Raw genomic sequence first — 14,785 nt, forward strand, 5'->3', positions numbered from 1 at the left:
TGATGTACTATTAAGAGGGGAAACAGATTGATGAGCACAATATATTAGAATAATTCTTTGGGTATTTTGACAGTGTTGAATGTTGATGAAACTTTGAACATGGACGTTGCAGACATTTCGTTTTAGGTGTTACTGAGTGGTTTAGCAAAGAGGACGTGTGAGCCCTAGAAGAAATATAAACCAATATTTAGCTATTGTCAATGTCACTTACGTACGAAATGTTTCCTTTTTCTCGTCCAGCTGCAAAACTAAATCCAGTTTACACTATAAAACATGGTGTATAAAATGGTATCATCTCTGATTTTGCATACTTTATACTTTTATACCAGTTTTTTTACAGAAATAAGCATTAATTGTACTTGTTTCAAGTAAAGTCTTCAATGCAGGAATTTTGCGTGTAGTTCTACTAAGTCACAACATACAATGTTTGATTATTAATACTTTTACTTTTGTAAGATTGATCAGAGAGCTTCTTTCATCGCTGTTTAGCTCGCGTTAGATGATGAAATATACATTAGCTTAGCGGTTAGCTTTCACATTTCTACGGACTGAAGGATTATTTATTATCGTAATGCAACACAAGGATGCACCAAAATTCCGTTATAGACCGTTTTCAACACAACAAACACATGACAAACAAAAACAGTAAGTTAGTACATCCATGTAAATGTACGTTAGTGGAGTTATTTTTCAGTTCGAGCGAACTTTAGCTTACCTGGCTAAACCTAGCTGAGGCAACAACTAGCTAACATGCTAACACGTCAGCATCACATTACCGTCCAGTAAATACACAAACAACTGAAACGATGGATACGCTTAATTGCATTTAGCGTCTCCGGTTTTATTAATTAATATGTTTTGTAAAAGATTAGCTCAGAAAAACCACCAACAAACCTGTAACTTGTTCTTTCTCTTTTAGCTAGCTAGCGTCTCTCCAAAGGAATGGCTGCAAACTGCTCACCTGTCACTCATTAAGAAACCCCACGGGATGCAACTACTAACAAAGGTGCACATATAAAACCTTGCATTAAAATATCTTATGATACAAGTGTTCTACACAGAGGTATATATAAATTATACTGGAACTTTACTTAATATGTTTTATGTAGTTACAATATTGTAAAATAAGTCATCAGGACTTTGTTTACCTATGCAGGTGTTTTTAGTTGTCACTGTTCTAAAATGACTGGGATATAAATCATCAAACATTTCTCAACATTACCTGGAGGAAATGAATGCAGGAGCACATCACCCTGCAAACACTAAGGTGAAATACTGCAGCTACAGCTAGTATCAAGACGTCAGGTCTGCAGACTGATTACAGAATCCATCTATTTATTTACCTGTGTGACTCTGATTGATGCCTGTCTCTGTATGTCTGCTGGTTTCATTTATAAATATTAATAATATTCATTCCTGCCACCGCGGCACGGCTTTCTTTGTTACTTCAGTTTGTGAATTGTAAAAGGCAATGTAGAAGTAATAATCCAACCTTGCTATTCACATATTTCTGTTTCTATGTTTACTCTGTAGAAATGACCCTGTGAACTTTGATGCATATTAAGTCTAAATGCAGGAAAAATATAGCAATGCAGATTCAGCAATGCTGTTTCTTATATAAGAAAAATAAAACTGAAAATTATTAATAGATTTTCTTTACCGTCGTAAATTGGTTAAACCCTAATTCTCATGATAACGCAAAATGTAAGTAGTGTATTATGATTTGACTACCAAAGCCTTCTGTGTTAAGTTCACAAAGCATTTTGCATATGAAACACTGGTTCTCTAACAAATTTGACATTTAATAAAATATTAAGAATAACCGTATACTCCCTGTAGAGGAGCTTTTGTGTTTATGTACAAGCTCTTACATTTTAGCCCATTTGAATCTTTTAAATGCGGCGGAAGGTGTGCTGAGTTCTGTGGCACCGGCTAAGATGGAAATAATACATCAAAGTCATATTAAATTCTGATTCATTCTCTTTTTTTTCCGGCTGGAGCAGGGAGTATCAATCTTCTCAGTGCTCTGTTGATAATACCGACTGGAGCTGTGCGGGGAGATCAAAACCCCACCTGTTCGTGGACGGTGCTCAAGGTTAGCAGGAAGGAGAAGATCACTCATGTCAATATTTTAAAGCCCAAAGCCTTTACTGATTGTTACACACAGTGGACATTTTCTTCATGTAAAACACATTACATTTTTTGCTGATTGTACTGACTCATGTCAAAAAGTAAGTAAGCACAAAGACTTTTTTTTTAGCAAAATCGAAGAGAAAGTAAATTACAATTTCTTCCATAATGAAATGTGACTGGGACACATCAAAGTTGTCTGCAAATACAATTTGGGTACTTAGTTAATTGATACTTTGACTGTCACAGCGCCCCAATAACAAATGGTTGGAGAGAAGTAGATCAAAGCAGTGGGTGGTTGCTTAGAAAGCTTCTATTCTGCGCAAGCATCGGAGAAATTGGATTAGGATTTATGTCACGGGCTGTTTTGATATTCGTCTATTTCACATATGAAAAGTATGCGAGAGCAACTCAATTTAGACTGGCTGAGTGATAGCGAGGTTGATTTAATTAAAAAACAGAAATGACTCTGGTGAAAGGGTGCATATCACTGAGCTGCTCGTTTTCCTAATTGACTAAAGCCCAGGAGCCGGGCCACAAATGGTCCAGTGACGCAGGTACATCACCCCCGCAGACCTCACAAAGAGCACCGTGTCATGGCCCAACAAACGGCCTCGGGGCCTAAACCACTTACTACATTGCCCGAGAGGAAATCGGTAATTGGCATAATTTTTCATGAGCTCAACCGTAAAGGTGCAATAAATGACACTGTTCAATAATGCATCGTATGCATTTATAATTGACCATGCTTTTTTTCCTATGGGATATTTTCAGGAAGAAGGAAAGAAGGAAAAATCAGTTTCATTTATGAAATAAAGAGAGAGAATCTAAAGTGTAAAAAGACTGTATAAACATTAGTGAGGACTAAACGTTACTCTGGTTCATTGCAGAAATTGTATTTTGTCGCAAATGTCCTATGCAGTGCTGCAGTTTCCAGTGTTGAGCTGAATGGCTATTGGAGTAAATAACGGGGATTCATTTTGACCCATCCGAGTCACATATTTACATTGCGTACAGCTCAGATTTGGTCTCCACCAACTCCTGAAGGACATATCTGACACTTTAATGCTCCATTAGGTTCACCAGCTAGTGGTTATCTTTCTCTGTTTGCTGCCTGGTGATGAGCGGGTTGTGCAGTCATTTATTTATGTGTTTAGAGCTGCAGTAACTGCGCAGCGCTGTAAATACGTACTGTAGCCATTTTAGTATAAATGTATGTTGTCTATTTATTAATTACTAAGAGACTTATTTGAGAAGAAAATGAGAAGTGTAGAATTCTTTTGAGCTTTTGTTGCCCGTAGTTGCCGTTTGACGACGCATTACTTAAAAAACGTGACTTGGAGAAAGGAAACTTTCACACCGACGTACAAAACGACAAACAACACCGATGGTTCAGCATCGTTCACCTCAAACAATAGAGCCGATCAGCTGACACTGTGCAACCAACCATGACAGTGAGTTAACACGCAATCAATGTCGATTGGTGAGGGTGTGGTTTTTACCATCTCATGTCCCTGCAGAGTAAAGCAAAAAGGTCCAAACAGGTAAGCCTCGCTCAGTGGTCACATGTTTTATCTCTCAGAGGGATGTTTCAGAGGCCACTCGCCAGTGTCAGAGTTGTCGTCGGCGCGGTGGTCGGGGGGCGGGGGGGGGGGGGACTCGGCGCCCTGCTTGGCCACGTGGCACCGCGTGCTCCGCGGTGACAACGTGACAGCGGGAACTCTGGGTAATTAAAGCAACTCCCCGCTCTGTGCCCTCGGGGGGGGGGCAAGTCTGCGTGGGACGTGAGGAGATCACACTCGCAGTCGAGACTCACAGAAGCCCCGCAATCTTCCACCGTCACACACCCCTCTTCCCTCTCTGTGGATTTATGGACAGCGGCGTCAGGACTGCGTTAAATGAGCCGTGTCCTCAGCGGCTAAAGAAAGGACGCTGACCTGTGCGTGACCTATATTTTAAACATAGTGTGCCGTTGTTTTCTTTTTCATTTAAACTGATTAAATTAGTAAAGAAAAACATTTTTGCTGAAGTTCATTTAGCCGTGTTCCAAAGTGCTTTGACCCGAAAATAACAAACAGCAGCTAGAAGTAGTGAGAGGGGCAGACGACACCCCATCGGGGGGCCAGACGGTCCGGTACGACTGATCTGATCTGCCCGGAGGCAATACACCACGCCGGGAAGTTAAATGACTGTCTTCCAATTTGCTCTCATGAATATTAAGCAGTGCTGTGACAGTAGAAAGGGTTGGCTCCACGCGAGCTGCTGATCCACTCCGACAGATCTGTCCTCTGATGTCTAGAAGGGGCGGGCGGCGCTAAAAACGAGGCCCCCCCCCCCCCACCCCCCACGGCAGATGAGCAGCCTCCTCCCCCGGTCTATTTCCACGTCTTCAATGGGCCAGAGTGGCTGCCTGTCTCATCAAGGGGGGAAGCCAGAGACCCTGGACTGATTCTCACTTTAGTAGCACTGAGCGATAAAGACAGTGATGTCTAAATTATGCTGCTGCCGCTGCAGATGATGAGTGCACGAGATTGGATCTGATGAGGGATTACACGGCAGCCAACTATAGCAGCTCCCTCTACTGATGATGAATAAAAACTTCCACTAGCTGGTAATCTAATATTGCTTTGTTCAGGGAGACCCACGTCGGTAATAAAGTCAATAAAAGAAAGATTGCATTTAAAGTGTTGCATAGATTTAGTGTGTTTACTATGAGAATGTCTCTGATATACACAGCCGTCTACACAATTGAAAGGAACACATTATCTTCCACACCTGCAATCTTACCTTTTCATTTATATAATGTTCTAATTTTACCAGGAAGACAGCAGCACTCCTCAACCCAATTACCAAGAGCGAATAACTGTGTATTTATAGAGAGCTAATGCTAATCCTTTTGAGAATATATTTATGAATATTTCTTTATGGTGGATTTATTCTTGTGGCGGTTAATGGACAGACTGCCAAAAAGTCAAGCTGTGGCTTTTGAATGCGGGCGGATTCATGCAGACACATAAAGAGCCACCTTATGAAATCAGGACAATTTGTAACAATTGCTTTGCAGGACAATAAAAAAAAAGAAAAACACCCATGTGTTAGCCTAAAGGCAAAAGAAAAATGGGGTGTAATAATGGGGAACATTCAAGTAAAGTAATCAATTAAGAAATGTATTGCCATGACATGGGTCTAGGAACAGAAAATCACAATAATCGTGCTGAGCCAACGTTAAAGATCGGCCTCCGATCACTATGATTTAAACTCCTCCAGCCGGTCATATTCGGCTGTATTTTGGATGATGTGCACAGATTCAGGGCGGCGGCCCCCCCGGTTCCCCCCGGTCGAAGCTTTGGGATTCTCTTTGTAATTAGCTATCAAACCGACATATGTCTGATTGAGTGGACATAATCAAATCAACTCCAAACTAATCCAATGGTCAGCATTCACGGCCTCCCTTGATAACAGGATTAGGAACGCAGCGTCGTCGTGGCACAGATGCCCCGTTGGCAGAGGCCCTTTTTCCTCAGTTAAACATGGAGACACGGCACACGGTAGACAACCAACCCGATTATGTCACCCAACATTAAGGTAAGGGGCCTTCAAAAGAGTCTCGACGTGACCGCTGTCCACCTGCGTGCCGGCTAAAGGTAGCGGGATGTCCGCGGAGGTCTCGTGTCGTGTGACACGAGGGGTCGCCGAAGGAGAAGGACCCGACGCCGATGGCCCCTGGGCCCCCAAGCGTCTCGTTTCGCTTGTGTCACCGGAGTCCGCTGTGACGCTGGCTTCATTTTTGGAGAACGGCGGCAAAAACAACCTATTTGATCGGTCTGGGTGCTTACGGGCCAAAGCTCATTTCATTCTAATGTGTTCTTTAGAGTAGAATGTAAAAATAAGAAGTAGTGAATAGTAATAGTTAAAAGTGTGGGACCGACCACAAGAATAAAGTAAAAAATATCTGGTTAAGGTAAGGGGAAGGTTTGGATAAATATTCCAAATTACGCTCCTTTCATTCCAGCAGATTGTTGTTGGTCTCCTACCTGCTTCACGGCGCTTTTGAACCTATTTGGGAAGAATGAGCACAAATATGCTGCTCTCACTGTTTGTGCCGTACAGGTGAGAATGCTGTTTAAAGGCCATGGAGGTGTACGGCTGCCCCTGCTTTGTCCTGGAGACGTCTGTGACCAGCAGCTGGCTGAGTGTGTTAATGTTGATGTCACAGCAGCTGGCTGCTCTCATCCTGTTAGCTGTGCTTGCCTTTATCAACACCCCCCCCCGTCCCATTCCCCCATCCTCCTCTTCCTCCTCTAAAGCTGCTGCGTGCCTCGCTCATTTTAATACTCCAGACTCATTTGACCGTCTTTATAGACTTACCATATTAAACATTTATCGCAGCCATTTCCCTAAACCAAGCATGTTTATTCAACACTTAGGGGACCACAGCCCGGCTCCTTTCAGCATCCCCCCTCCCCTTGCCCATCCCCGCTACACACACACACACACACACACACACACACACACACACACACACACACACATAAACACTTATTTTCTCCTTTTCCTTGTTTCTCTCCTCTCTCCCTCGGCCCCCCAGCTCGCTTTATTACATCCCTCCTCTATATGTGCCACTGCCGGGATTAAAATGAAAGTATTTTTGTGCATTTTCCTCCCTCTGCTTGGTCATCCTCTCCCCCCAAAGGCTGGGACACAGAGGTTGTATCGTTTATTTTTCATTTTTAGACGACCGATTTTTTACTGAATCATCCGATCCGACACCAATTGGCATAATCACTTGATGGGATGGACCCAAAACAAAACATAATACACCTCTTCCTTGCAACAGTCTGCGAGGACACTAAACAACAACAACAATGTAAACAACCGCGTGCCTCCAGAGACAGACTCCAGAAGTCCAAATGACCTTCCTTCGAACAGAACAATACGTCCAATTCTTTATTCCCTTCAACTACACAGCACCTGCAAAATGATCAATTCACGGCTGGGCGACCCGTAAAAAACGAATGCACCGCTGCCGGGCTCCGTGCCCGCGTATTTGGACTCGGACAAGATGGCCTGCTGCAGCATCCCGCCGCGGTCTGAGCTGAGGAGGTCTGGGAATTCTAGGAATACCAGAAAGTGCTAAGATTATTGACAATGCACTCAGTCTCACACGGGGGGGTGGGGGGGGGGCAGGGGGATCGATGAGTGGCTAGAAGGACATAAATCAGACTCCTGTGGCTCCACTCCATGTCACACCCTTACCCACCCAGATCTCCAATTAAATACACACACACACACACACTCACACACACTCAGGCGAGCATGTATGCACAAAAAGAACGCCTTCACCTCCCTACACGAGCACGTAAACTACACAATAAACACACATGCACACAGTCTCACACACCTTACCTCAACACGATGACAGCGCTTTAAAAATGGCCGGCTAAAAATAGCCGCCACTAACTTGGTCTTAAATCTTATCATCTGCGCCAGGTATAAAAATAAAGAGCAGTGTCGAGAAACCGAGCTGGACCCATTTGTCTTTCTGTCGCTCTGTCTATCCGCCTTTGCCTCCGTCCCTTAGCCTACTTTAATATTCAGACTTTGGCGCATGCAGAGCCCTGGGAAACATCTCCTGGATATGTGGTCCTGAATAATCAGATCGAGAGGTGGATGTGAAGCATGAAGCAAAGATGCAATGGGTGGAAAAATGCCGAGGTCGCAGGGGCACCTTGTGGAATTTTTCTTTCGCCCGCGCACATCAGGCAGGTCGAAGGAGAAGTGAGAAGTGCGAGAGAAAAAAAGAAAGAGAAAGAGAGGGTGGACTCGTTAGTGAGCTACAATGCGTCAGGAGCATGCATCACGTCCAGGCCGGAGTCGCGGGATCAATTGAGCCTCGGGCCTCAGAGCGTGTTGAGTTCAAAGCCCGGGCCCGGTACGTGGAGCACTGGATTAGGAGGCAGTATTTATGGGTTCCAGCGTGAATGTTTGTCTTGGTGGGTGATGGGCAGAGGTGGGATCAAGTCACTGTTAGGCAAGTCACAAGCAAGTCTCAAGTCATTGCCCTCGAGTCCCGAGTCAAGTCGAGTCAAAGACGAAGCAAGTCCCAAGTCGAGTCACAAGTCAAAGCCAACAAGTCTCAAGTCGAGTCACAAGTCGTACCATTTTAGTTTCGAGTCATTTCGAGTCCTTTTATTATAGTGGGGACGGGGAACCCTGGGTGATGGTGCGCTGCCTCACAGACCTAGACTACGAAGGGAAGGGTAATGGTGGATCGACTGTGACTGTGTTATAGTACTGTAACGCTCACCCCAATGCTGCAGCGTAAATAAGGAGGCGATGACTGGCTTGCAACTCCGCTGCATTTATTTATATAAAACTACTCAACTTCGGTCACTGTTGGCCGTCACCACGCCGAACGAACACTTCCGCATACACGGCCCCCCAAAACTCGGGTTGTCTCGCGTAACTACAGCTGGAACGGAGCATAACGTGAACACATGCAACATCTGCATAACTGATTAACTAATAACTTTAACTCATTACACTACTTTAAAACGGACGTTGGCATAATGTTGGCGAGGATTTCCATCGGAGTCTGAATCCGGGTTCAAAAATCCCGTTTTTTGTAACCATGAACGAGCTGTCTCGTTGATACGGTCAAATGGACTGCAGTGATTGGATGTTGTTCAGGCAGCGCGCGCTCTCTGCATACAGGTGGCGCACATTTTTTTGACAGATGCAGATAAACAGAGCGGCGCGGTGGTGTGAAAATGTTTTCCCCCAGTTTTCATGGGAAGTAGCAAGTCTTCTCGAGTCAAAAGGCTCGAGTCCAAGTCAAGTCACGAGTCATCGGTATTCAAGTCCAAGTCGAGTTGCAAGTCTTTGTACGTTTTGTCGAGTCGAGTCTCAAGTCATCAAATTCATGACTCGAGTCTGACTCGAGTCCAAGTCACATGACTCGAGTCCACACCTCTGGTGATGGGTAGCAAACCCATCCCACCTCCACCACCTGTCTTCCACTACGAACAAAGGCTCAACACAAGCACCGTGGCTTTAGTTGTGCATTTGGGGTATTGTGTGCAGGAACCCTATGTGGTTAAGGTAAGGGAAGGCTTGTGGGTTCAGCTTCAATGGTAATAAGCAAGTCGCTAACAACCAATAAAAGACCACGACCTTTACCAAAAGATAACCCACGAGATGTGATTACAATCACAAATTTGAGATTATACCACATTGTTTATATAGTTGGTAAGCAGAAAGTCGAGGTCAACATCTCACATGTCTGAGGCAGGCGTTTTATAAACTTGCAAATCTTTGCAAATAGATAGAATCCCGTCCGCTCAGGGGAGCAGAAGCGCATCTTTCTTGACATAGATCCAGTTTTTAAATCATGCATTAAAGCTTTTACTCCGCTACTGTACCTGTGCAGCGCAGCACAGTAATATAACATGTCACTTTGACAGGTGCTGAGTGAATTAAAAACATCCCCTCTACTGAGAACCCCGTCTGAGAGGGAAACCCCCGCCAGATGTACTACAACCTCACTCTGCACGCATGATCAAACACCTACATCTGGGTGCCGGGGGCTCCTCTGCTCTTTCCCGCAGATGCTAAATGATATCGTTATCATTTTAATGCAAGAGACATTTACACGTTCGCTCGCGCAATTACAACTCGGATTCGGGCGGAAGCCAGACAGACACAGTGTGAGCGGTAATTACATTTTACATTGGGTGAAGCGCAGCGCGCGCATACACGGACGGACACACACAAACACGCACGCACGCACACACACACACACACACCAGTTGCCGGAGCTGGCTCCTAATTAGAGCGCTAGACAGGCTGGAGGAGGTACGGTACAGTAGAGTAGCCCTCATTATGCAGCTGGGGTGTATGAACTAGGGGATATCTATTAAGATCACACATCAGGGTATCCATTACCCAACATTAGCAGCCCTTTCAACTGGAATCACACACTGACTTCAGAATGTAACCCAACAAACCCTCTTACAACTCACACAAGTGGGCAGGAGTTAAGTGGGTTTGTAAACTTAATTCAGCCCCATTAGGTATTCACATCAGAGCACCACTGCACGAGATGATCCATCGCTTGACTGTCGGCCGCAAGCTTTCCTTTCGTGAGCTGTGACGGGGCGCAATCTGCAACCAAACCCTGGTTGGTGATTAGCAAACAGGCTGAAGCCCGGTCAGGTTTCCCTCCACCGCCCCCCCCCCCCCCCCCCCCCCCCTACGGGGCCGCTCGCCTGTTGGCCTCCCTTCCTGCGGGATTGAGAATCACCTGGCGGGTCCGACAAGCAGGGCTCTCATCTGCGCCCTTCATCGCCTCGCGCTTCATCTGGATTTATCGCCGCGCAAGGGCCCGGCTCCCCTGTTGTAGTCGCAGCCAAGCTCCATCCATCTATCCACCCCGGGGTCCCTGTGGCGTTTCCATCCAGAGTTTCAGGTTGCTAATAATGTGAGGCCATGTAAAATTGGCAGGCTAACTTATGTTGGCAGCTATTTACTCCGGCGTAAGCCACACTGGGTGAGACGCTTCGGAGGAGCTTCCTCGTCCCAGAGTGGATCTGCCTTTACCGCGGAGAAATGTCACAGCTAATTGAGATCAAAATTTGATTGTGTGATCCCCTGACCTCCGCGCAAAACGCTCATTTGTTGAAGACGCAAGAGATAAGCCCGTTTAAGTCACGAGCGCCAGGTTAAGCCGCGCGTATGTGTACGGATCACCGCGGTGGTTGTGGGGACGCGCGAGGAGACGGGCCTCGTTACATCTTTGCAATGAAAATTTGAATAGGCCAGTTTAGCTTGTTGTGGCTGTTTCGCCTGGAGGCGGCTTTCAGGGAGAGATATTTAATACGTTACCTCTCCTGTACTGATGACTGAATTTGCAGATTCGACTTTGATGAGCAAATTTAAAAAAAAGAAAGAATACGAAAAATAAATGAAGCTGTTGAACATGATTTAACATGGTTAGAATCATCTAAGGACTGTTGTCTTTTGCCTCCTTTTGACGATGATAAAAATAATTGCAATGATTAAACATTTTGAGCACATTGTACAATTATGTGTGCATTTTTCCAATGGGACACTTGGTTCATTGAGCTGACGTAAATACAACAAAAATGAACATCAGGCCATGTGGAGGAAAACCACGGATGCCATTTGGCCACTTATCACCTGACACACTGATGTAACAGGATGTGATTAGCTGCTAATCAAGAACCTCTGGGTCAACTACGTTTGAGAGAAAAGAGACTCCAGAATCCTGCCACGCGCGTCTGTACGCCGCACTATTTCCATCTGCCATTTTGTACTGGTGTCAGAATGGGTCCCACCAACCGACGTTGCACATTACGCAACAAAGTATCCAACCAAAGCGAGACGCATGCATCTCGCCGCGCTGAGACCTGCGAGTTCTCTACCGACGCGTACGGACCGAACGAGGGAGCGTTTTCGGACGCAGCCCCCCCCCCCCCCTGACGCCTGCATTAAGGAGGTTACCATAGAGACAGGCCAGCGAGCGTGTGATAGGCCCAACTGTGAAACAGCGAGAATTGTCTGGAATCCAATCGCTGCGCCGGGTTCCGTCTACAAGGTCACTCATTCATTCTGACAACGCCTGCTCAGCCGGTTCCAACGCCACGTTTTCCCGATAATCAACAAAACATCCGTCGGTTAGGAGGGGGGACACAAGTCATGTGGCTGTGCCGCTGCACGGGGAGGGGGTGGGGGGGGGGGGGGGGAATCAAATCAAATATCAACGGCAAACAGACGGGGATAAAAAGCGAACGCCGAACACGAAACGTGTAATGTCTGCACTCAACGCTGTCTTACTGCTTAATCCCTATCAGTTGTTTTGCCACAGGCCTCCTCCATAATCCCTCATGCAATAAACGGACACAATCTTGCACGGCGGTTGATCTAATGTCAGAGGCAGATGATTATGATTAATGAGGAATCCTTATTGTTCCTTTATGAGTTTCAGCACAAGCTGGGCTGAGGGAGATACCATTTTATACGGAGGCAGTGTCAATAAACGATAGCGTATGAGGGATGCCTCGCCGCTGAAAAAGGCGACGACACGGAAACAAAAATCCATTTCGAAAGCCTTATTTTGTCATCACCGCCAGAAGGGAAAATCCATTTTGGGGACACGCTGTATCGTACCGCGGGCCCCTCGATGTGGTTTAATGTATTCATACCTGTAAATTGGCTGTGTGAATTCAGCTTTTGTTGACCCTTTAAATCAAATGCAACCAACCAGAGGCTTGGATTCAACACGTGAACAATCCCCATCTTGACACACTGATGTGTTTTTTCTCGCAGACGTGTTTCCATTTTCTTTCCTTCTCCATCTCCTTTTTTTTTTTTTTTTCTTCTTACCCTATTTTCGCACACACCCAGTCAGCCGTAATCCCTCCCCGCAGAAGGGGTTCTGGCCAATAAGTGAATGCAATAAGCTGTATCAGTTATGTGCTGATTATAGATACACTATATGAGCACACAAATATGCGTGCATGGTGTCAGCCGCATGCATGCACTGGTGCACTCACGCAAAAACACATGTGTGCAAGATAGCCTGAACAGACGACACACACAATCAAATCGGGCAGTTTGAATACAACCTACGGGTATTTGAATGGAAGATTTGTGTATGTGTGTGTGTGTGTTAATGAGCTAAACTAAAAAAGTGAATCTGTCTCATCAACAACATCACACTTGTTTCATTTTTTTTCCTTAAATCCCTAACAACAACATTTTTTAAATCTAAATCAGCTCATTTTCGTCTCTACAAACTTGATTTAAAAGTAAATAACGAGCTGCTGGGTAAATTGGATGCAGATGTTTGAAACATTCTGACAGTCATGAATAGAATTGTTAATTTTGCGTCAAATACGTTCGAAATGAGGATAACAATTACTGATGATTTATTATCTATATTAATTGAGTGTCCTAATGCAATTCAACAATTTAGTCCACCTTAAACTTGAAAGAATAAGCTTATTGTGGGGGGAGGGGGAAGGGGTTAAACCGAATGTCCATTATATCAAATACGTCACTTATTACTAAGGGCCACGGTGGAGCAAGGTTGTGACAGAACTAGAAGGAGGTACCTTCAGCCATTAAATAAGATGATTCACTGGATGCAAATGAAGAAATATTAAACTGGCACATTGAACAAACAATTAAACTAATTAATCCAAATCTGACCCAAACCAGCACCACATATCCAATTGACTTGGTCTGTCTTAGGATGTGGATCTGGAGGCCACAGATGTGTTATGGGAGAGCTTGGAGGATTTAAAACGCAGTTCATGCCTCGCCCGTCTCTCTCTCTCTCTCTTTCTCTGTCCCTCTATCAAGGGTGTCAGCCTTTTGACAAGCACATATAAAATCCATTTCATGTGGGTCACAGGTGACCTCAATCCTCCCTTTTCCAGTCACTTAGCGGTCTACCGGTGATGCGCCTTCCTCGCTAGGTAATGAGCGCTAATAAAAAAAGATGAGCCGGTGAAAACTTACCATTCAAGATGCTCTGGAAGAAGATAAAAGCCAATATCCACATGCCCTGCTCCGTTCTTCTCCCCCCAAGCTATGCTTTCTCTTCTTCCTCCGACCGGTGCCTCCCTGGGTTTCTCTTCTTTGCGCTTGGGGTAAGGTTAAACATTTGCCACTGCCTTGATGCAAACCGGTCCAAGTATCTACTTTTAATATGTCCTTCCTACTTTTTCGTGACACACGTCTCGGTTTGCTTCTCTCCCGGAGCCCCCTCTTTGCGCTGGGAACATAAATGCGCCTCTGTGATTGTCTCTCAGACTCTCCTCCTCTGCTGCGCGTCTTGCTGCTTCTCCGTTATTCAAACGGATGCTGAAGGGGTGAAGCCCAGGTGTGCGTGTGTGTGTGTGTGTGTGTGTGTGTGTGTGCGTGCGTGTGTGTGTGTGTGCGTGTGTGATGCTGAGTCAGAGTCGGGTACGAGCGGATCCTCAAACAAAAATGAATGCAAAAAAAAAGAAATAGAGAAAAAAATAGAGGCTAAACTAAATCTTTAAATAAAAAAAAGCTCAGATAAGCTCAATAAAAGACTGGCCGACGGGTCAGTCTCGGATGAAACCAAATGTCACAGAATGGATAATAACTAAAAGAGCAAGGAAGCAACGAATGAATAAGAATGAAAATCGTTGTTTTTCTGAGACTCCAAAGTCAGATCATCTTCATCGCCTGTGAGCGTCCAGCAAGAGGCGAGCAAGCGCATCTTCCCCCGCTGCCGCTCTCTAATCGCACCACACGGAGCCTCTGCGCGTCGCACACTGTCACCCCGCGCCTGCCCCTGCACGCGCTTTAATTCCTCATTGCCTTAAAGGAGCAGAGGCGGTTTGCCGCTCGGTCCTGAGGGCAAGGTGCTTCTGGAGGTGAGAGTGGGAGAGCACACGGTGAGAGGGGGGGGGGGGGGGGGGGAGGAGGGGGTGGGGGGGGGAGCATTTGCATTAAGGAAATGAGCCGCGCCTGACGCACACCGCGCACCTGGGATAACATTTTTACGCACGGAGGTGCATGGGTTTAAACAGAAAGCGCCGCGTGCCGGTGTTTAGGAATTGGTCTTTTTTTTCCCTTACCGAGAAGAGGAGAGGATTTG

The 14,785-nt window shown here is 45.5% G+C and overlaps 1 protein-coding gene across 4 annotated transcripts in view; it reads right to left on the reverse strand.

The window, feature by feature from the left end:
- The window catches only part of dscamb (Down syndrome cell adhesion molecule b), an 88,491-nt gene extending 73,972 nt beyond the window's left edge, over window positions 1-14,519 (reverse strand). For 3 of the 4 annotated variants that reach the window (XM_062561097.1, XM_062561098.1, XM_062561096.1), the window contains exon 1: window positions 13,675-14,519. In XM_062561097.1, the coding sequence (XP_062417081.1) occupies window positions 13,675-13,717 (43 nt within the window). In that variant the 5' untranslated portion in view covers window positions 13,718-14,519. The remainder of the gene's footprint in view (window positions 1-13,674) is intronic. The other variant, XM_037469689.2, reaches the window with a different exon arrangement.
- Between the last annotated feature and the right edge of the window lie 266 nt (window positions 14,520-14,785).

Source organism: Pungitius pungitius, chromosome 3 (genome assembly GCF_949316345.1).
Source record: "Pungitius pungitius chromosome 3, fPunPun2.1, whole genome shotgun sequence".
Classification (NCBI taxonomy): Eukaryota; Metazoa; Chordata; class Actinopteri; order Perciformes; family Gasterosteidae; genus Pungitius; species Pungitius pungitius.